Source organism: Dromiciops gliroides, chromosome 5 (assembly GCF_019393635.1).
Source record: "Dromiciops gliroides isolate mDroGli1 chromosome 5, mDroGli1.pri, whole genome shotgun sequence".
Taxonomy (NCBI): Eukaryota; Metazoa; Chordata; class Mammalia; order Microbiotheria; family Microbiotheriidae; genus Dromiciops; species Dromiciops gliroides.
Genome location: NC_057865.1, coordinates 233,220,718 through 233,243,745, shown reverse-complemented (window position 1 = coordinate 233,243,745; position 23,028 = coordinate 233,220,718). Strand labels below are relative to the sequence as shown.

At 39.1% G+C, this 23,028-nt stretch overlaps 1 protein-coding gene across 1 annotated transcript in view; it reads left to right on the top strand.

The window, feature by feature from the left end:
• PPM1H (protein phosphatase, Mg2+/Mn2+ dependent 1H) overlaps positions 1 to 23,028 on the top strand; it is a 326,647-nt gene that overhangs the window by 113,558 nt on the left and 190,061 nt on the right. Inside the window, 1 exon segment of the mRNA XM_043966035.1 lies at positions 2,108 to 2,276. Coding sequence (XP_043821970.1) covers positions 2,108 to 2,276 — 169 coding nt within the window.

Below are 23,028 nucleotides of genomic sequence, written 5' to 3'. Positions count from 1 at the left end.
AAGCAGAGGTTAAGTGACTTGCCCAGGGTCACATAGCTAGTAAGTGTTTTAGGCCAGATTTTAACTCAGGTCTTCTTGACTCTATCCACTGCAACCCCTGTGTTGCTTACACTATTTATTCATATCTATCTATCTATCTTGTACTCTATGAAAACATACATATCTTCTTCAGGTGAACTGTATACTTGTAAAGTTGTGGTTTTTAACCTGAATGTAAGATTTTATATTTATCCTTATTATATTTTCCCTTATTCAGTTCAGCCTATTGTTCTGATTTGTAAGTACCTTTTTGTGCTTTGTCACCCAGTGGGTTAGCAAACATTCGCAGTTTTGTATCATCAGCCACTTTGATGAACATGCCATCTATGTCTTTATCCAAGTGATTGATAAAATGTTTTAAATCGCCTAGGACCAGTGGGCTTCAGCGCCTTTGGGCCCTCCACTACAGACCAGACTTCCTCATTTATTAGCACCATTAGTGAAGACTCTTTTGATCCTGCTGTTTATACAGATCAAAATCTATCTGATTAGACTATTTATCATCCCACATCTGCCCATGTTTTCTCCAAGAATAACATTAGAAACTTTGCCAGTTAGGCCAGGCCTTTCAATACATGCTTGGTCTTGCCCAGTGTAACATAATTTTTCAAACCCTAATTAGCATGTTTATGTTAGCAAGAAACTTCTGGCTTCCCACCTAACCATGCTGTCTCTGAATATGACTTCCTATTTGAGAGGGCTATGTTTATTATTACAGTGAAGATAGATGGGTTATAGGTTTCGAAGTTGGACACACTGTACCTTGACCCCAACATGGTGGTGTTATTTTGTTTTCTTGGAGTGTGAAGGATAACAACCAGCTTTTGACATGAATTAATACGTTGAAGAATAGTCATTATTTCACACAAACTGTTAGGAGATATTATACATTACATACTGTGTATTAGACATGGACCTTTACATTGGTTTGCTACTGATTCTTCCTGTTTAAATGCACCCCCCCCCAAATCCCACAAAATCTTTTTCTGTCCTTGCATAAACCCTGTATTTATCCCTATACCCATTCCTGTTGAGGCAAGGGCTCACTGTTGGTGTCACTTTATTATCTAAGTCCGAGCTGATTCTTGAATAAGAGAGTTGAAGGATGAGGAATCCTTTTTGTGATGAGTTGCCAGGCTGAACCCCACTGAAGTATTTGGACGACTTATTTCTATAAGGGCACGCCTGAGTTCCCTACAGAATGGCTCATGACAAAGTGTAAAGCATTGCCCCAGATGATGGTGAACGAGTGGAGTGTTGTCTCAAAGTGCTTTGGAAAGAGTAAATGCCAATTCTGCTTCATCTCGCGTGTGACGCACAGTATATCAGTGATAACATATGGTTGTGTGTTCCCCTGGGTCTTAGAGTAGGCTGTATTTTATAGATTTGTAGTGTAGGAGGTAGAATTAATGGCGGTCTCATCTTTAATCACTTGGAGAAACCGGACAAAGAGAATTCCCTGAGCCAATCTATCCATCTTCAAGGAATTGGGGAAAAAAATTTCAGGTACCAAGTTAACCTTAAAAGAATGATTGTTGGGGCAGCTAGGTGGCAGAGTGGATAGAGCACCGGCCCTGGAGTCAGGAGTACCTGAGTTCAAATCCGGCTTCAGACACTTAACACTTACTAGTTGTGTGACCCTGGGCAAGTCACTTAACCCCAATTGCCTCACTTTAAAAAAAAAAAAAAGAATGTCTGTCTGTCTCAGTTTGATTAGAACGAATTGGGGCTGTTGACCCTGTCTCTTAGGTATTTCTAGTATCACCTTTAGCAGGTGTCGGTTGTGTCAAGCTCCTGATGTGTACGATGCCTTAGGAAAGCCCTGAGGTTTTCTTACTCCGGCGTATACAAATACCCTGCAGGAGGAGGGGTGTGTCCGTGCTTTTCCCCCCCTTTTGGGCAGAAAGCGTGTCTGCTAAGTCAATCAAGTCAGACCCCTGAGTGACCACAGAACTCCATTACTTTAACAGGGCAGATGGAGTCACACGGAGCACTTGGTTTGGAGGGGGCTGTGAACTCCTAGTAAAACCATTTGTGCAGCTGGCTTTTCTTCCTTTTTTTTCCCCAGAGTGATCAATGCAGGCAAGAGCACACACAACGAAGATCAGGCCAGTTGCGAGGTGCTGTCTGTGAAGAAGAAACCGGGAGTCATTTCCTCAACTCCAAACAGAAACGCCTCTGCAAAGCGAAGGTCCTCTCTTCCTAACGGGGAAGGGCTGCAACTAAAGGAGAACTCTGTAAGAAAATCCCTTTTAACTGTGGTATTCGTGTAAGACAGATGCTCTTTGCCCCAACATTTAGCACAGTGCCGGAACTGAATGGACTCTGAGAAATTAGCTTAGCTTTTTCCTGAAGGATTTAAGATGCAAGGGCCAAATTGGGCATATAAGGCGTATGGGGTACAGGGATGAGAATGTAGGTGGAATATGCTGAAATGACTTGGAACAGGGGTATTAAACCTTTCATTTCAGGACTTTTTTAATTCTTAAAAATTATTGAGGGGGCAGCTAGGTGGCGCAGTGAATAGAGCACCGGCCCTGGAGTCAGGAGGACCTGAGTTCAAATCCGGCCTCAGACACTTAACACTTACTAGCTGTGTGACCCTGGGCAAGTCACTTAACTCCAATTGCCTCACTAAAAAAAAAAAAAAAAAAAAGATTGTGCTAAAAAAATTATTGAGAACCCCAAAGAGCATTTGTTTATGGATTATACCTATCAGCATTTAGTATACTAGAAATGAAAACTGATGAATTTTTAAAATATTTATTCATTTAAAATAATAATCATAAAACTATTATATGTTAACAAACAGATTTTATGAAGGATAATTATATTTTCCCAAACAAAAGAAATAGAAGAATAACATTGTTTTACACATTTTTGCAAATCTCTTTAAGGTCTGGCAGACAGAGGAAGCTTGCAAATCATCTCATTGGATTTGGGTAGAATTAGTTTTGATCCCCCTTTATATATTACATAAAAGAATCTGTATTCCTGATCAGGATTCTCTGGACTGTTCTTATTTTTGTAAGTATTCTTTCCTTTGAAAATAACCCCCAGAAAGTTCAGTCTTATGGCCTGGATGGAGTATGTGTTGACAAGAGTAAAATGAAAAAAGAGGGAGTGGTTGCTATAATTCAGTACTAGAATAGAAGGACACTGAGAGAGGAAGAAGTCAGGCAGGTGATCCAGGACAGAGTATGACTGATTTCTAACTCAGAGGGGCCAGGAAGGTTTAAGAGCAGGGAAAGCCAAGGTTATGCAGTGTCCTTCAGTCTAAGAATGGTCAGTATTAGAAAGCAGTAAATAATCCAACAAATCATTCATTATGACCAAGTGGGGTTTATACCAGGGATGCTAGGATGGTTCAACATTAGGAAAATCAGTCAACATACTTAATTATACTTAAAAGACCAAACATTGGGGGCAGCTAGGTGGCGCAGTGGATAGAGCACTGGCCCTGGAGTCAGGAGGACCTGAGTGCAAATCTGGCCTCAGACACTTAACACTTACTAGCTGTGTGACCCTGGGCAAGTCACTTAACCCCAGTTGCCTCACTAAAAAAAACAAAACAAAAAAACCCCAAACATCCCAAACCACATAATCATCTCAGTAGATGCAGAAAAGGGCATTAACAAAATGTAACATTCTTTTTTATGCTAAAAACACTACAAAGCATAGGCACAGAGAGACCTTTTAAAATATCATATAAAGCACTGATCTAAAACCCAAAGTGAGCATCCTATGTAATGCAGATACAATAGAACCTTTTCCAGCAAGTAAAAAATTCATTCCGGGAATGAAGCAAGAATGTCCACTTCTCCTTACTGTTATTTGATATAGTTCTGGAAATGCTAGCAACAACAATAAGACAAGAGCAAGAAATGAAAGGTATGAAGTTAGATAAAGAGGAGATAAACTGCCCCTATTTGTGAATAATAGGATGGATGGGAAATCCTGGGAATTTAGCCAAGATATTAATTGAGACAATAGCTTTAGCAAAGTTGCAGGCTACAAAAAGAAATCTTCAAAAATCAGTTTTTTTCCTGTATTATAATGAACAAAACACAAGAAGCAATAATAGAAAGGAAAATCTCATTCCAGAAAAATTACAAAACACGTGAAACATCTGGGGATCAACCTACCAAAGCACCTAAAAGACTTGTATAGATTCCATTACAAAGGGCTCCTTAAGGAAATAAAGAACAACGTAAATAGTCGGTAGAATATTCAATGCTTGTGGCTAGACTGTGCCAATATAATACAAAGTATAATACTACCAAAACTAATTTACACTTTTAATACTATACAGATCAAATTACCAAAAAGGATACTTCATAAAACTTGATAAAATAATAGCAAAATTCATTTGAAAAAAAAAAGAGATCTAAAATATCAAAGAAAATGATGAAAAATAGAGACTATATTATAAAGCAGCATTCTTCAGTCATCTGGTATTGGTTAAAAGATAGGTCGACGGAACAGACTAGGCTAGATTCAGAAATAATTTAACTCAATGACCCAGTGTTTCATAAAACAGAAAATATAAATTATTGGGGAAAAAAATCTTTATTTGATAAAAAATGCCAGAGAAACCGAAAAGTAGTCTCTGCCAGAAATTAGGCACCAACACCTTTCCCCATATTCTACAATACATTCTTAGGGGGTTATGTGTCCTTAATAGTAAAGATTATGCTGTTAAATAATTAGAAGAGAAACAGACCATATCCCTATCACAGCAATGGATAGGAGATAAATTAGAGATAGAGGCAATTACAAAAGATGAAATAGATAATCTGATTCGTTGAAATTGGAAAGCTTTTGCACAGACAAAATTAATGCACTTACAATTAGAAGGGAAAGGGTTGAATGGAGAAAAATCTGTTTCAAATCCCTCCAATAAGAGTTTAGTGTATAAGATGCATGAACAATTAATGAATATATGTTTAATACTCATTCCACAAAAGATAAGTGATCAAAGGATATGAACACTCTCAAGCAGTTCTCAAAAGAATTGCAAAGTATTCACAACCATACAAAAGAATGTTCCAAATGACTAATAACAAGAGAAATATAAAGCAAAACAACTTGGAGGTTTTATCTGATCCCTTGGCAATACTGATAAAATTGGGGAAAATGACAAAAAATGGCAATAGTCAATGTTGGAAGGGTCATAGAAGAGTAGACATTAATACATTGTTGGTGGAGCTGTGAGATGGTATAATATTTTGGAAACCAATTTGGAATTATTTTTTTAAATTGACTGAGGTGTCTATGCCCTTGATAACTGAGACTCAATTATACCTTGGGCTTATACACCAAAGAAGCTATTAATAAAAATTCCCCAACATACACCAAAATATTTATAGTAGCACTTTTTGTGGTAGCGAAAAATTGGAAACAAAGTAGGTGTTTGTCAAATAGCTAAGCAAATCACAGCACATTAATATAATGGACTAATTATCTGCTGCAAGAAATTATTGGGTGATAAACATTGAGAAGCATGGAAAGAGCTATGTGAACTGATACAGAATAAAGGAAACAGAACCAAAAAAAACCTAATATGTAAAGCAACTACAACAATGTCAATGAAAAGAACAATAACATACCAAAAAAAAAACACAAAAGTAAATGTAACAGAATTATATAGATCAAACAGGAATTGAAGAGATATGCGAGGGCACCCCCAACCCACCTAGGGTCTACATTGTGTATATTTTGGGACTTTTATCAATATATTGATGTATCGTGCTGACTTTTTTTTTCCCCTTTGTAAAATTTTTATTATCTGCTCTCTGGGAGGAAAAGAGGAAAGGATACTTGGGATAGCTATGATGATGTAAGATGCAGAAGATATCAAGAAAAACTTAAGTGCAGATAATGAATGTGTGTGCGTGCTGGAGAGGGAGGGGGAGGGAGAGGACAAGGACAAGGCCAAGGCCCTAGGGCTAAAGGCAAGACTATTTCTAAGAAGGAGAGTTGGTGCCTCAGGAAATCTTTGTGGTCAGTCAAGACTGTGGCTTGACTCTGTTTGGTATGTGAAGCCTTTACACCCTGATTTCCACCTCCCCGCATTTTGATTTATTACATACATGTTGCTCTCAGATATTCTACAATTTAGCCTTGCTGTATCTCACACGTGGTATTTCATCTCCTATCTGTGCCTTTTATAGTATAAGGGGCTAAAATTCTAGCTAGTCTGTCTAAAATATCCAATGAGTGGTCGCCAATAAATTATAAGCTTTAGCAAGAGTTAGACTTTTAAGCATTTATTAAGGAGAATAAGAATTTGGTAAAGAGAGAGAGAAAGGCCTAGATTCATCTATTTATTAAAAGGAGAGCACATTTCTAGCTCCCTTTTCCACCCTAGTTCCGAGGAAAAAGAGCCAGAGTGCTCACCTCGCCCCCTCTTCCTCCCACAAGCAAACTTCACTTCCTGACCCATAAGAGCTGGATGTCTTGCTCTCAGAGGCCTTCTCCTCATGGCAGAGCTTTGCTACAGTAAGTCTCCAGCAGGTGGCATCATTCCAATCATTACAATAGTCTTTTTCTCCAGACCTGAATCCTTCTTTAGAGCTCAGCTCAAATGCCACCTCTTAGACGAGGCCTTCCCTGACACCCCTAGCCGCTGACCCCTTCCTCCGCCCAATTACTTAGTGCATATAACTCTTTATGTGTATACATGTTGTTTCTACAAATAGATAGAATATAAGATCTTTGAGGACAGGGTCCTTGTTTTTGTTCCAGCACCAGGAACATCATTTGGCATCTTTAGTAGGTGCTTAATATGTATTTGATTGATTGATTGATTGAGCTATGGACTTAAGCTGGACCCCAAACAGAAATAAATGTGGAGATGCAGTAGAAATACCAATTGTTAGGAACTCAGATGCCTGTTGAAAAGTCTCATCGCTAGTGTTTGTTGAGGTGAATAGAAAATGAGCCCCGTGTCCTGGGATATCAACCCATGGGAAGGAGTCAACTGAAACTATGTGTCTGCCACCTGTTAGCTCTTGGCTGTTTACTCTTGGCATACAATTGCTGGTTTTACCCCCTTGGCTTCCTTGTTCTTCTTAATTCAGTTGCCAAGTTTCAAGCTTCTCACTATCCTATGTTAATCTGTTTTTCGGTTGGCCTGAAGCTTGTTGGTGCATCCCATGCAGTCATACTATATAACAGGGGTCTTAACCTGGCATCCATGGACAGATTTCAGGAAGTCCTTGAATTGGCACAGTGGGACCATCCCGTATCATGTCACCCCATCATGCCAGTCAGAAAAGCTGAAAGTTTAGAGGAAGATTAAAAAAAATACATAGGGAAAAATGACATCTTTGATTTCATCAACTTCTAGCTGAAATCACATTATAGGCTAACTTCACAATGGAAAAGTTGTTCCTAGGGGCAGCTAGGTGGCGCAGTGGATAGAGCACCAGCCCTGGATTCAGGAGGACCTGAGTTCAAATCCGGCCTCAGACACTTAACACTTACTAGCTGTGTGACCCTGGGCAAGTCACTTAACCCCAATTGCCTCACCAAAAAAAAAAGAAAGAAAGAAAAGAAAAGAAAAGTTGTTCTTCCTAGGGCTGGACCAGATGACTGTTGAAGTGAGGTTCCTTTCACCCCTATTATTCTCAGATTCTCTAATTTGTTATGTGAAAGGGAAGAGTCTTCTAGAATTGCTGAAGAAACACTTAGAAAAGTGACATGGAATGATGAGCTCAACTTCCTTCCTATTGAGGTTATGATCATTTGGTTGTGGTTGTGTTTTTTTCCTTTATTTGAGGGGTGTGGTCTGAGATTTCATATGAGTGTATAGAACTTCCAGACACAAAATCCCCTCTACCCATCAGCAATCGCTCCAAAGCTTGTAGCACTGAGACATTGAGAGTTAAATGACAACTTAAAACCACTGAGGCAGCCCTTGAAACCCAGGTCTTCTCATTCCAAGGCTAGCCCATTCACTGTACTAGGCTGTGTCTCTTCTGGCCACTAGCATAGACTCAGTCTCCTAGCAGTAGACCATGGATATTGGTGATGGGAGAAGGTGCTTCATGGAACACTCTTCCTTTCCAGGGCAGTCTGTTCTCAATAATATTGTGCGAAGAGGTTCTCTTTAATTGTGGATTTTCATGATGGAGGGGATGGTTGGCATCTTTTTTGTTTGTTTATTTTTTCCTTAATCTAAAATTCTGTTTCAGGATTTGGAAAGATCAGTTACCTTAGAAATAGTTGTTCAACCTGGAACTAGTGATTCATTTTTTGATTGAGTAATACCAGAATTAGACTTTTTTTTTCTTTTTTAACTACTCATCCATCCGTCCATCCTTTGGACATGATGCTTGTGTGTCCTTTTGCAGGAGAGTGGTAAAGTTTTGTAGGTATCTATAAAATGAGAGTAAATATTAAACTGGGCTTGGCCATTGTTTCACTGAACAGCTTCCTCCAGACTGGCTTAGAGTTTGTAGGAGGCCGACCGGAGTAGTGAGAAAAGGCCCAGTGTGAAAGTCAGGATATTTGGGCTCCAAGCCAGAACCTTAGTGTGTGTGTGATCTTAGGAAGATCACATTCTTCTCACGGTCAGCTTCCTCCTTTATAAAATTAGGGGGTTGGGTTCGATCAGGAGTTCTCAGTAATTGATCTGATGAAGATTATGGGCCCCTTCTTGGATAATGTTTTTAAATGCATAAAATGAAATAGAAATATAAAGAAAAACAATGATGTGTTTTTTTCTTAAATAGGGTTATCAAAATATTTTTAAAAAACCAACTTCACTTAACCCCAATTGCCTCACCAAAAAAACCCCAAAGAAACCAACTTCACAGTCCCTAGTTTATGAATCCCTGGATTAGACAGACTCTCTGGGTTCTTGCCATTGCTACTGTTAGGTGATTAATTAGCCCTAGTCTGGTGCTAACTTGTGTGACTAATGCCCCATAAATTTTGTGTTTTCTCTTTTATTGAATTGAGATGATATCTGTTCTACTTCCTTAACAGAGTAGCTTTGGGAAACAAATGAAATAGTTGGCTGAATAGAATTGTTCTTTTCTAGTAGGACATAAAATTGAAAAGCTGAACTCTTCCTGGTAATTTCTACAAGGAAAGTCTCCCCCTTTGGGCCATTCCCAATTAATGATGATATCTCTGTCCCTTTCTCCTTAACCCTCTCTCCCTACCACTGGTTTAAGTTCCTCTTAGAGTTCTAGCTTGGGGTGGTTTCCCCCCCACTTCCTCTAGTAGAAAACATTATGGCTTGCTTGTGTGTTAGAGTTTGTGTGTTTAAACTACGCTTCTCTAGTGCCACCATTCCATGTCATGTCACCCCATCATGCCAGTCAGAAAAACCAAGGGTTTTGGAGAAGGTAAAGATGGAAGTGGTTGGTGGATAGAAGTCACTGGACACTGTCTCTAAAGGTGACCTGACTAACTTGTTCCCACGTTCCAGGAGTGTGCCTTGTACCAAAGATGCCAAAATAACGATGAAGCTAGATTCTTTGAGGGTGGGGGAGAGGTGGGGGTGTTTGGGGAGATATTGAAGATAAATGAGAGAGGAAGAGTGTGGGGAGGCAATCTGGGGGAAAAGCTTGAATGGAATGGGATCGATCACTTAGGAATGTGGGGAGGTCTGCTTTGAGCACCAGGGCTACTGCTTCATGTGAGATAGGAGTGAAAGGTGGGTGTAGTGGCAGAAGGAATCTGGGTGATGGAAGAGGATGAGGAGGAGGAGATAAGAGGAAGTTCTCAGCAAATAGCCTCATTTTTTTTTTCAGAGAAATATGAATCAACTTTTTAAGGATGGGGCAGGGAAACCATGGGAAATTTCAGGAGGGATAAAACGGTCTGGGGGTGGGGGGCAGCTCGGTGGCACAGTGAATAGAGCACTGGCCCTGGATTCAGGAGGACCTGAGTTCAAATCTGGCTTCAGACACTTAACACTTACTAGCTGTGTGACCCTGGGCAAGTCACTTAACCCCAATAACCCAGGGAAAAAAAAGGTTTGGGGGATAAAACACTGTCACAAGTGGGATAGTAAGTCAATGAGAGTGGTACAAGGCAGGAGTTAGGGAGGAGAGGACGGAACTCATTGAGGAAAGAAGGGCAGTGTGCTTAATAGACAGCAGCCAGTCAGACAAAATAGATTCTTACATTATGGTCATTAAATAGCAGAAAAGGATTCTAACCTAGGTCCCCGGACTCTAAAACCAGTTTTCTTTCTACTTTATCACACTGTGAGAGCAAGAATTTTCTTGATATCTGGAACATACTTTTCGGGGAGGGGGGGGGAAGAATGGTTGAAACAGAACTTGGAGAATCTATAGGGGTTCTTTGCCCTTTTTTTTGGTGTCATGGACCCCTCCGGCAGTTTCTGGTGATGTTTGTAGACCCCTTCTCATGCATAAAATAGAATAACTAATGATATTGAATTTTTTAAAAAGTGATTTTCTTTTTTGTATCCAAGTTAACAAACTCCCTCTGCTATCCATCCTAGTCCTAATTAAAAAGGGAATTAGGATGGGAAATAGTGTGTCAGGCCTCTTGGAAATGCCAGCATAGCAATGTGCAAAGAAATCACCCTGACTCACCGCTGAATGATGAAAATGGCTGATAACAATGGAACTCTCAATGATAAAAATATAACCAATCAGATGGTGTTTCCAGATCAAAGGGATTCTCCTATTCATTAGTCCAGATATGTGATTTCATCGATACAAGCATCTTAAAGTGTGAAGACCCTCCTCACCAATGCAGGTCCCTTATAGTGGATCATCTTAAAAAACCGCATAGGGCACTAGGGAAGACACGTGACCTTTTCCATGGTTACATGGCTAATATATTTTAGAGGAAGGATATGAACTCCCCCTTTTGACTTTCTACCCATAGGCCATGGTTGCCTGTCTACCATTTTTTATGCCACTGTACTAATCAGTAAAAGCTGGAAAGACAAAAGGAAACCAAGGCCTGGGGTGAAAATTGCTAAATCGTCAGGAAAGTATAACTCATTTTGTTAATACAGACTTAAAACCCCAGGAAATGAATGAGATTCTTATGCCTTAATAGGTAGTATGTTCTGGTGCTCTTGGCTCTACTTGGGGTATCTCAATAAATCTAGTAGTGTTAGTCTGGGGCAGCAAGGCAGTACAGTGGATTAAATGCTGGGCCTAGAGTCAGGAAGACCAATCTTCCTGGAGTTCAAATCTGGCCTCAGATGCTTACTAACTGTGTGACCCTGGGCAAGTCACTTCACCCTGTTTTCCTTATTTTCCTCATCTGTAAAATGAGCTGGAAAAGGAAATGGCAAACTACTCTAGTATCTCTGCCAGGAAAGCCCCAAATATGGTCACGAAGAGTCAGACATGACTGAAATGACTAAACAACAACAAAGTGTTAGTTCCTCTACTTGGTTTAGCTTTGAGCCTATTTATTACTCACAGGTGAGAAATTTTCAGGAATAAAAAAAAAAAACAGTTTGAAATAAACATCAGAGAGTTTAAGACTTCAAAAAATATTTCTTGGGAGGGGAGTGGGGCAATAGGGGATTAGATTAAGTGACTTGCCCAGGGTCACACAGCTAGTAGGTGTCAAATGTCTGAGGCTGGATTTGAACTCGGGTCCTCCTGAATCCAGGGCCAGTGCTTTATTCACTGTGCCACCTAGCTGCCCCCCTAAAAGAATTTTGAAACATTTTCTCCAAATATTTTTATTACATTATTTTTTTGTCGATTTGAACAAGAGCAAGCATGAACATTTTCATGCACAAATAACTGAAAAATAGAATTATATGTGAAACTTTAAATCTTTTTTTAAGTATATAATTAATTCATCACATTGGTTCCAAAATTCTGTACTATTTGTTTGTGTTTGCCTCTGAACCTCCCTCCATTTTTTCCTGTACATTTTAAAAATGATTCATTGACAAGCTCTTTTCTTGGCATTGCTATCGCTATTTCCCAGTTCTCTTCCACTCCACCCTCCCCCAAATAGACAAAACCCTGAAACTCTCCCTTGTAATAAAAAAAGCAGTCAAAACAAATCCAGAGTGTTGGAAAATTTGTGTCTCAATCTATACCTTCCATCTATTTTCTGAATAGGTGGCCATTGCATTGATCAGAGTTCCTAAGTCTTTAAAATCTATTTTCCTTAAATTTATTGTAGTTATTGTACAGTTTGTTCCCCTGGTTCTGCTTACTTCACTTTGCATCAGTTCAGATTAGTCTCCCCTAGTTTCTCTCTGAAAATGTTCCTCTTGCCAGTTCTTAAGGTATAAGAAGTATCCCTTTACGTTCATATACTATAATCTGTTCAGACATTCCCCAGCTGATGAATTCATTTCCATTTCTTTGCTACAATAAAATTTCTTCTATGATTTAAAAATATATATATATATATATGTATAAAATTTCCACATTTCCTTTTCATTCTCAAAAAACATAAAAGCAAATGGTTCCTTTATGGGAAAACTCTTGAAGCTGCATTGTTTCTGTGTGTGTGTTTTAATTAAGTTCCCTGTGAAGGGAGTGTGTGTATACAATTGGGGTAACAGTTCTCTCCTCCAGATAGGGAGAGAACTACTTTATGAGATCATTAATGCAATGGACATTAAATATTAGGACCACATATCAGAGATAGGATAAAGTAAGTGGCGTGGAGAGGCAGATATATTTTTCTCATGTCATATAGGGCCCTTGTGGCCAGTCTGATTTAACAGTATGGGAGATCAATTATAATCTCATGGGTGAGGTAGGTATTTTAGCACTAGGATTTACTGTACACTGTGGGCAAGCCATTTCATGCTTTTGTGTCTTTTGTTTGTTTGTTTTTGTTTTTGGTGAGGCAATTGGGGTTAAGTGACTTGCCCAGGGTCACACAGCTAGTAAGTGTTAAGTGTCTGAGGCTGGATTTGAATTCAGGTCCTCCTGACTCCAGGGCCGGTGCTCTATCCACTGCGCCCCCTAGCTGCCCCCCTTTTGTGTCTTTAATAATTTGGAAGAAGTGGAGAATAGTTGTTGAGTGAAGAAAGAAGGAGTTTTAAAAGTATTGTCTTTGTGAAGATCATTGGAATGCCTTTCAATAAATGTCTTGAGGCTAAAGAGTCTGTTGTTATCTACAAATAACTTACTATTCCCTGGATAGTTGATTAGGTGACAGATGTAGGCCTTGGGAAGAATTAACCATGGTTACTATACCAGAGGCTAGTAAGGTAACTAATCACAATTTTATACTGGAGGCTGTATAGTTTAGGAGAAAAAGCCCTACCCCTGGGGTTTAAACCACCTATTTCTGTTCTCAGCCCTGCCACTATTTGGGGGTGTAAAGTTGGACAAGTCACTTGGTTTCTTGGACTTGCCAGAATAAAATGAAGAGGTCAGGCTAAATCTCTGAACATTCTCTGATTCTGCTTCTGTCTTCATGTTTTTGAAAGGTTCTTGGGTCATTGCTCATCTAACATTAACAACCATTGCGGGTCCCAGGTTGCTGGGACCATTTCCCATGAAGGGGCTCCTCTACTCTCAACTCATGTACACAGTCTGGATTATGTTCAATTTTGTGGGTTAGATGTCTTTTTTATATCCTTTGAGTCATTTTTTTTAAAAAAACCCTCCACCTGAGTGAAAATTATACATAGCTTAGGTTTTGGCTCATATCTGGGGTCTCCTGAAAAAGGGGAAATAGAAAGGTACTTGATGTATGGTATGTATGGGACAGGCATTTATTTCCCACACAGAAATAGAATGCTAAATGACATGCAAGACCCACAGCCTGCATTGACAGAAAAACTTAAAACAGGATTCAGTAACTTAAGCCTTATCATAATATCAACGGTTTTCAGAATTGCTCAATAGGCACTTTTACAGTTCACCTTGGTGCTGCACTGTTCAATAAACTTCCTGTCTCTGTCTTTTTTTTTGTTTGTTTGTTTGTTTAGAATTTTATTTTCCAAATTACAAGTAAAAACAAATTTTGACATCAATTTTTTAAAACTTTGTGTTCCAACTTCTCTTCCTCCCTCCCTTCCCACCTCCCACCCCCAAGAACTCAAGCAATTCAGTATAAGTTATACATAAGTAGTAATGGAAAACATCTCCACGTTAGCCAGGTTATGAGAAAAAACAGACAAAAATAAAACTTCAGATTAAGGAACTATCCCAAAAAAAAATTATGCTTCAATCTGTTTTCAGATACCATCAGTTCTTTCTATGTAGATGGATCCTGTCTCTGTCTTCTGACAAAATACTCCTGGTCTGTGCCCCGCTCCCCCCCCCCCATCTTCTCTTGCCTCTAATCACCTGGAACCAAAATAAATTGTAAGACTGAAGATCCTTTTGAACTCACAAGGGCTTGTCCAAGCCTTGTCCATTTTGGGATAGATACTGGGTCACAGAAGACCAAGAAAGAACAAACAAAAGAGGCAGCCCCAAGCAGAGCTTCCCCCTACCCCATTCAAGACTGTTCTGACAGAAAACTGGTTTTGCCCAGTGGCCAATAATGGACTTGTTTCGCCATCTCGAATCACCTAGGTCTACAACACAAAGTCACACAGGCCTCCTCTCATGAATTCACAAACACATCCATGGAATCAGGAAGAGATAGACCTCGATATGCTCACCGATTGGTTGCTCAGGATAATGTTCAAGATTTTCCAGGGTCTGTTTTAACTTTTGGTTGCTAAAATGTCCCTTTATACAAAAACTCTAGAAAGGTGATAAAAGAAGGTAGGGTCATGAACCAATTATAACATAAGGAAGGAAGAAAATTTAAAACTGGAGCATTATTTTTATCTGAAGCAAGGACATTAGAAAAACATTTTCTGTTTTGTATTTGGACAGGTATCTTGTCTCAGGCTAAAACCATTATATCCAGAATCTATAGGTTGTTAACTGGTTTTTGTTCTTAAGCTCCTTGACTTTAGAAAAGTAGATGGGGGTTGGGGGGAGTGCCTTGGGTGGTGGTTATGACTAGAGTTGTGTATAAATACATTCCAAGTCTATTTCCTTAGGATCATCCTTCTGTCGTTTAGCTTAGTCTAAACACATCAAAGTATTTGGGGCCTGAAAAAAAATCTGTTAGTTCAGTATCTAATTACAATAACAGGAGATGGCTGTGTCAGCATCCTGGCCAAGTTCATCAGCAGGGGACACAAAAGCTGATTATCTTTCTCAGTGGAGACTTGAGAAGCACTATGGGAATTGAAGTCAGCAAGGATCAAATGGGAGTGGGGTGGGGGAAGGGGAAGTTGGAGGAAATGGGGGAGGGGCATAAATATTTGAAACTATTTCAAAGCTGTTTTCCACCCTTAACTGGCCTTGCTTCAATGTTTGCATATTATACCTTTGTTTCTCTCTACTTTGTTTTAAAAAAGAAAAAAAGAAAAAGAAAAACAGTAGCACTACAGCAATCCAATTAGCAAAGGAAGCTTGTTTGGGGAACACTTTGGCTACCCCCTTTTCTAGCCCAGGTTCTATAATCCAGACTCTAGTCTGACCTATGAGGCCATTCACTAGCTATGCACCGAACAGTAATGCTTTTAACCGCATGCTCCACCAGTAAGACTCTACCCCCTTTCTGTCAATAATATCTTTGAAGTTTACTATTAAATACGTTTGAGAAAGAGCATACAATACAAATACATTTTCTGTTCCACTTCATGGACTTTTTGAGGCAGGAAAGGAATGCCTTCTTTTAATTGTATTAACTTATATAAATTCCAGGGAACTCAAAAGAGTTGCTAGTGATTTTTAGAAGGGTCACTTTTTACAATAGGAAATGACAAAGTCCAAGTTCATGGTTGAGGTCAGCCAAAGAACCCTCTGCTTCTGACCCAAACAAATGCTGCTACCCTCTGAGCAGAATCTGTGACAGAAATATTGACTCTGACCTCATATACCTGTGTACTCAACTAAATTACTAGACACCCCCCTCCCCCTTTTGCAAAGGTTTTTGTATGTGGGGTCGGGGTGGAGATGTTCATGGGGGTTGTGTGGCTTATTCAGTTTTTTTTTCCTCAGAGTTGATTGGTTTTGCTGGGTTTTCCTACGCTTTCTCAATTAAAAAACACCAAACAAACTTTATTATAAGTCATTGCTATTGGAGGAAGGGGAAGCACAGTGAAATCAAGGTAATAAAAAACAAAACATCAATAAAATTTCTTAAGTAAAATTTTAAAAATAAAATAGAACTAAAGTTTCATGACTAAGATACTCTCCATCATGGTAACCCTGCAGGACTGTGGAATAGTCACTGAATCAAGTCAAAATCATTTATTATTTACTAGGTTCCAGGCACTGTGCTAATAAGGGCTGGATATACAAGTACAAAACAGAAAGTCAGTCCCTTCCCTCAAAGAGCTTACAGTCTTTTCCTTTTTTATGTTGGTTTTATTTAGAATTTTTATTTTCCCAAATTACATGTAAAAACAAATTTTTGACATCAATTTTTTTTAAAACTTTGTGTTTCAAATTCTCTTCTTCCGCCCCTGCAAGAACTCAAGCAATTCAATATAAGTTATACTTGAGTAGCCATGCAAAACATTTCCACATTAGCCAGGTTGTGAAGGAAAACAGACAAAAACAAAACTTCAGATAAAGGAACTAACAAATAAATTATGCTTAATCTATATTCAGATACCATCAGTTCTTTCTCTGTAGATGGACTGCATTTTTCATAAGTCCTTCAGAGTTGTCTTGGATCATTGCATTGCTGAAAATAACCAAGTCCTTCACAGCAGATCATGTTGCTGTTATTTTATATACAGTACAGTTCACTTCGTATCAGCTCATAGAGGTCTTTCCAGGTTTTTCTGATAGTGTCCTATTCATCTTTTTCTTTTTAAATAGTAAACTACATTTATATAGTACTTTAAAGAGAGATTTCCTTACAATAAACCCATGAGGTTGATTATTGCAACAACAGTAATAGATAACATTTATAACCTTATACCTGACAAAGAATTTTCTTCACAATAGCAAAGGGCTTACATTCTAATGGGAGAGCACTACTCTTAAAAGGGAATTGGGGGGGCAGCTAGGTGGTGCAGTGGATAGAGCACTGGCCCTGGAGTCAGGAGGACCTGAGTTCAAATCCAGCATCACACATTTAACACTTACTAGCTGTGTGACCCTAGGCAAGTCACTTAACCCCAATTGCCTTACCAAAAAAAAAAAAAAAACCACAGCAGCAATCAGGAAGGAAAGATGAAAGTGCCCTTTGTCTGGATTACAGTCTGCTGAGGAATGAAGCCTTGGTTGGCCTGGGCCTCTTCCTTAAAATGGAGATTCTGGGAAGTAGCAGCCAAGTCCAGAGGTAAAGTACGTTTCCATGGCAAAGAGGTTTCTGGGGCATGATAGAGAAAGTCTGGAAAGGAATGAGAAAGAGAAGTAGCAATGTGACAGAAATGTCTCTGCCTTATTTTCACCCTGTACTTGTTTATCTAGGAAGAACCCAGGCAGAAAAAGAGATAGAACCTTTTGGAAATTATTTGCTCTACTTCTCATTATTGGTAGTTATGATATGAAAATTCAATTAATCTAGGAAAAAAAGAATTGAATGGAAAAAAGTATGTTTTATGACACCCTTCTTTTATTCATTCCTAGGATCCAGTTGGATTAAATTCATCCATTTGATTCTTAATCATTTCCTTTTAATGTCTTTCCTATCTCCTAGTTATATCTGCAGATTTGAATGGACGTGGTTGTGGTGGGGGGGCGTATCTAAGATAAACCGATCCAAGCTTAAAAAGAATCAGGTTGGATGCAAGTAAGAATTGGCTGCAGAAGATTTAATACTTCTCCAAAAGTATATGTTGCAAAAACTAGAGAAAGTTTTCACTTTAAATAAACAAACAAAAAATCCAGCACCCTATTTTTCAAACTCTCAAATTAGGCTATTGGTAGCATGGGTTTGGAAAGCACTGAGCCAGAGAAATCTTTTCTCCTTTCTACCCAGCATCCTGCCAGCTCAGCAAACTAAGGAATTGGACTGTTGTGTAAATACTGCAGTCCTCCTCCACCCTTGGGGGAGGGCATTGTGGAAGGATTTCAAATATTAATTATTCTCTTTGGATCTCCTGACTGCAAGTGTCTTGGAATGTTTTGCCTGTGCCTCATGTTCCTTGTCCATAGACCTTGTTGAGAATTGCTTTAGAAAGAGGCCCCTAATAGGAATATGAAAAATGAAAATAATGAGTTGTTAACTCCAGGGGAGCTTGCCTGATGCCTGAAACTTGGGATAAAAATTTAACATTAAGAAATGAGTTTATAATCTGTTGTGTTCATATGGTGTTGGTTTGACTACCAGGGTCTTTGAATAGGAGGAATAGTTAGCATTTATACAGCTGTTTACAGAATGTGAAACTGACATTCTAGGATCTACAGTCATATGGCACCTTGGTTTTGGAAAATTACCCAGAAGATTCTTGAGAAAAAGATGTTTTTATGTCAAAAAAGAAACTTGGGATAATTAAAAGCTTTGTGTAATTCCCAAATGTGATCTAAGACCACTCAATTTCTCCTTCAGTCCTTGGTGCTCAAATTCAATAACCATCTTTTAGTGTCTAAGACAGAAATTATTCACCTGAGCTCTGAGGATTTTTAAAGATATTTTGATAACTTTCATTATAATTGGTTTCCTTTCTAATCCCATGTAATTGTGTGTGTGTGTGTGTGTGTGTGCGCGCGCGCGTGCTCACGTGCGCATGTGCGCATTTTAAAACATTATTCCAAGAAAAGGTCTATAGGTTTTATCAAACTGAAAGGCATTCATGACAAAAAGGGTTAAGACTTCTGTTCTCAGATATATGTCCTGATGGGCCAGCTCTATTGGCTAACAATCAATAGGACTTCATACTCTTGGGTTTTCTTGTATAGAAATTTAACTAGAAGAAATACATGGTGGGTGTAAAGAGGTTAAAGTATATTACCAAGTATAAGGGAGAGGGTATATGATTCTTCATCCATCTCCAAATCAGTTGATGTATTCAAAATAAACTCACAGATGATAAGGATTTTTTTAGTGTTCTAAGAAAGTCTTATGTGAGCACTAAGGAGGTATGAACACTTCTCTAATTGAGTCATAAGGGGCAACACGATTAGCTGAGCAGAAAATGGGCCATACCTTTGAGGACCATTAAAAAAAGCCAAGTTGTTGGTTCTACTGGGAGTTTCAAACCAGGAGCCTGAAGTATGGTGAGGGAGGGTACTCTCTTCACCTTTTCCCCCAGTATTGACAATACCTTGCTTGCCCAGTAGGAAGACACCTCATCTAGCAGTTTGAGAGCTTGTCAGTTTGAGAGAGTTGGAGACATAGTTGAGAGAACAGTGACAACCATTGCAGACTGACACAGATACAGACAAGTGGTCACTTCAGAGAGAAAGCATAGATATGGCACCCTATGCCTTAGAATAGAGAGGTGGTGATGGACTTGAGTGGTCTAGCTGTGGCCATCAAGAATGAAGCTGCAGGGGGCTAGGTGGCGCAGTGGATAAAGCACCAGCCCTGGATTCGGTAGTACTTGAGTTCAAATCTGGCCTCAGACACTTGACACTTACTAGCTGTGTGACCCTGGGCAAGTCACTTAACCCCCATTGCCCTGCAAAAAAAAGAATGAAGCTACAGGGATGAGTAGACCCTGGGGGCTCAGCTGAGCCACCTGCCCATCCCAGTAGAAAAATCATGCCTGGTGGGCAGCTTTATGTGGACTTCAGAAAGAAAGAGAGGACATTGTATCCCTTTAGAATTTGAGTTGGGGATTTCTTGGGCCTCCATGTTTACTGTTCTGTGGTTTGTCAGTTTAGTACAAGAAAAATAGTGCTGACTATGCAGTATGAGGACCTGAGTTCATATCCCTGTCACTGATACTAACTCTCTGTGTGACCTTGAGCAAGTCACATCATTTCCGCACGGACCCCTTTTCTAATCTACAAAAGATGCTTAGACAAGTTGATTCCTGAAGTTTCTTCAAGCTATAAATCTGGGGTATGATCCTGCGACCATGGGGATGGTGGTTAGAGAGTGATTGCCATATAGCATTCCTAGTGTCATGGCTCATGAGCCCCGACTGATGTACTTCCTATTAACCATTAGATAGTAGATGCATGTCCCTTCAGAAGAGGCACAAATGTCCACAGTATCTATTGGAAGAGCAGGATGGCTATTTCCTTTCTAGCTCTAACCCTATGGTCCTGTGACTCAGTATTTCTCTTAGGCTTTGCAAGGAAGAGCTAAGGTTATACTTTCGAAATCTCGAATGCTATAAGAAAGACCTGGAAGGACCAGCGTGAGTTGATGCAAAGTGAAATGTACTGTATACAAAATAACAGCAGTATTATTAGATGATCTGCTGTGAATGACTTGGTTATTTTCAGCAATGCAATGATCCAAGACAACTCTGAAGGTCTTGCAAAGTGAAATGTACTGTATACAAAATATCAGCAGTATTATTAGATGATCTGCTGTGAATGACTTGGTTATTTTCAGCCATGCAATGATCCAAGACAACTCTGAAGGTCTTGCAAAGTGAAATGTACTGTATACAAAATAACAGCAATATTATTAGATGATCTGCTGTGAATGACTTGGTTATTTTCAGCCATGCAATGATCCAAGACAACTCTGAAGGTCTTGCAAAGTGAAATGTACTGTATACAAAATAACAGCAATATTATTAGATGATCTGCTGTGAATGACTTGGTTATTTTCAGCCATGCAATGATCCAAGACAACTCTGAAGGTCTTATGAAAAATGCAATCCATCTACACAGAGAGAACTGATGATATCTGAATACAGATCGATGTCTCACTGGGTTTTTCATTGATTATATCATATATATAAAACCTGTTTTATAGCAATCATACTTTGTTTTTCAATCACCTTTTAGGGACTGAAGAGTATGTAGACCATATTGAAAAACCCTTGCCCCTAAAGAAGAGAAGAGAAAATGCACCTCCCCCCTCCCACCTTTGTAGAAGTGGGGAACTGTGGATGTGGAACACTGCATATTCTGTCAGGCTCAGACTATTTTTCACGCTGTCTCTAAAAAACTTTTTTTTTGTTAATCTGTCTTTCATAAACGCCAACAAACATGAACATTTCCATTTGTTAAAAACCAGAATAATGAATTGTGTATGGGACTGTGAACTTCTTATCTACACTTTGCTGTTGTTTCTAAATGTGTACTCAGTTTAGCAGATTGATTTCAAAACTGTCTTGCTTGTCTTTGTGGCCCTCTGAACCTCCTATTCTCTTCACCTTTTCTTTAAATGGTTCATTTGCCCTCTTTTCTTTCTTCCTTTTTTTAGGCACCATTTTAACTCACTCCCCTTTCCCCCATAATCCCTCCTAACCATCCCCCCAAATCTTCCTTTTAACATGTTTTTCTGTTTTGGGTTTTGTTGGGTTTTTTTTTTAGTGAGGCAATTGGGGTTAAGTGACTTGCCCAGGGTCACACAGCTAGTAAGTGTTAAGTGTCTGAGGCCGGATTTGAACTCAGGTCCTCCTGACTCCAGGGCCAGTGCTCTATCTACTGCGCCACCTAGCTGCCCCTCCTTTTAACATGTTATTATACCAAAGGAAAACAAAACCACGAATTGGCAATGTCAAAAACAATATATATCTTATTCTGCTCCTATATATTATTACCTTTTTATTATGGGATAGGAAGCATGCCTTATCAGTATTCTGAAGTCAAGGTTGATGATTTCATTGACCAGAATATTAAGCCTTTCAAAATTGTTTTTCTTTACATATTGTTGTTATTTAGAAATTGTCGTCCAAGTTCTGTACAAGTGATTCTCTCAGTTCATATAAATCTTCCCAGGTTTTTCCAAATCTGTCCCTTTTTCCTCATTGCTTACAGTGCAATAATATTCCATTACATTAATGTACCATAATTTGTTCGTGTTCCCAAATTGATGGGCACAGATGTTTTTATTTCTTTGCTACAACAAAAAGTAATGCTATGAGTATTTTTATATATATTGGACTTTCCCCATGGTCTTTGATATCTTTGGGGTATATACATGTACTTCTGGATCAAAGAGTCTATACGATTTAGTGACTTTTGAAATATAGCTCCAAATTACTTTCCAAAATATCTGGAAGAATTCACAAGCTCATTAGGAGTATGTTAGTATGTCTGTTTTCTCATAGTTCCTCCAACAATTGTCATTTTCACCCATTTGATATATATGAGATAGAACCTCAAAGTTGTTTTTATATTTTTTTGTCTTTTAGTGATTTGGAACATTTTCATAGGATTATTATTAGCTTGCTTTTCTTTATATAGATATAGATATATATGGGGGGGTGGGCAATGAGGGTTAAGTGACTTGCCCAGGGTCACACAGCTAGTAAGTATCAAGTGTCTGAGGCTAGATTTGAACTCAGGTCCTCCTGACTCCAGGGCCGGTGCTTTATCCACTGCCCAGCTTGCTTTTCTTTTAAGAACTATTAGGGGCAGCTAGGTGGCACAGTGGATAAAGCACCAGCCCTGGATTCAGGAGGCCTGACACTTGACATTTACTAGCTGTGTGACCCTGGATAAGTCATTTAACCCTCATTGCCCCACAAAAACAAAAACCTATCCATAGCTTTTGACCAACTATCTGTTGGGGGAGTGGCTCCTTTTCTTATATATTTGATCCAGTTTCTCAGATTTCTTGGATATCAGACCTTTTTCAGAGAAACTTGATACAAAGTCACCCCTTCCCCCAGCTTCTCCCCTGCTATAACTGTTTCTCTTTTCATTTTAGCTGCATTGATTTTGTTTGTGTGTAAGATTTTTAATTATATGTAATCAAAGTTGTCCATTTTCTTTCTCTCTGTCCCTTATTTGTCAATAACTCTTCCCCTATCCATTGTTAGAAAAAATCTCCTTCCTTGTCCCTCTAATTTGTTTATGATTTTATTTAGGGGCAGCTAGGTGGCGTAGTGGATAAAGCACCGGCCCTGGATTCAGGAGTACCTCAGTTCAAATCTGGCCTCAGATACTTAACACTTAC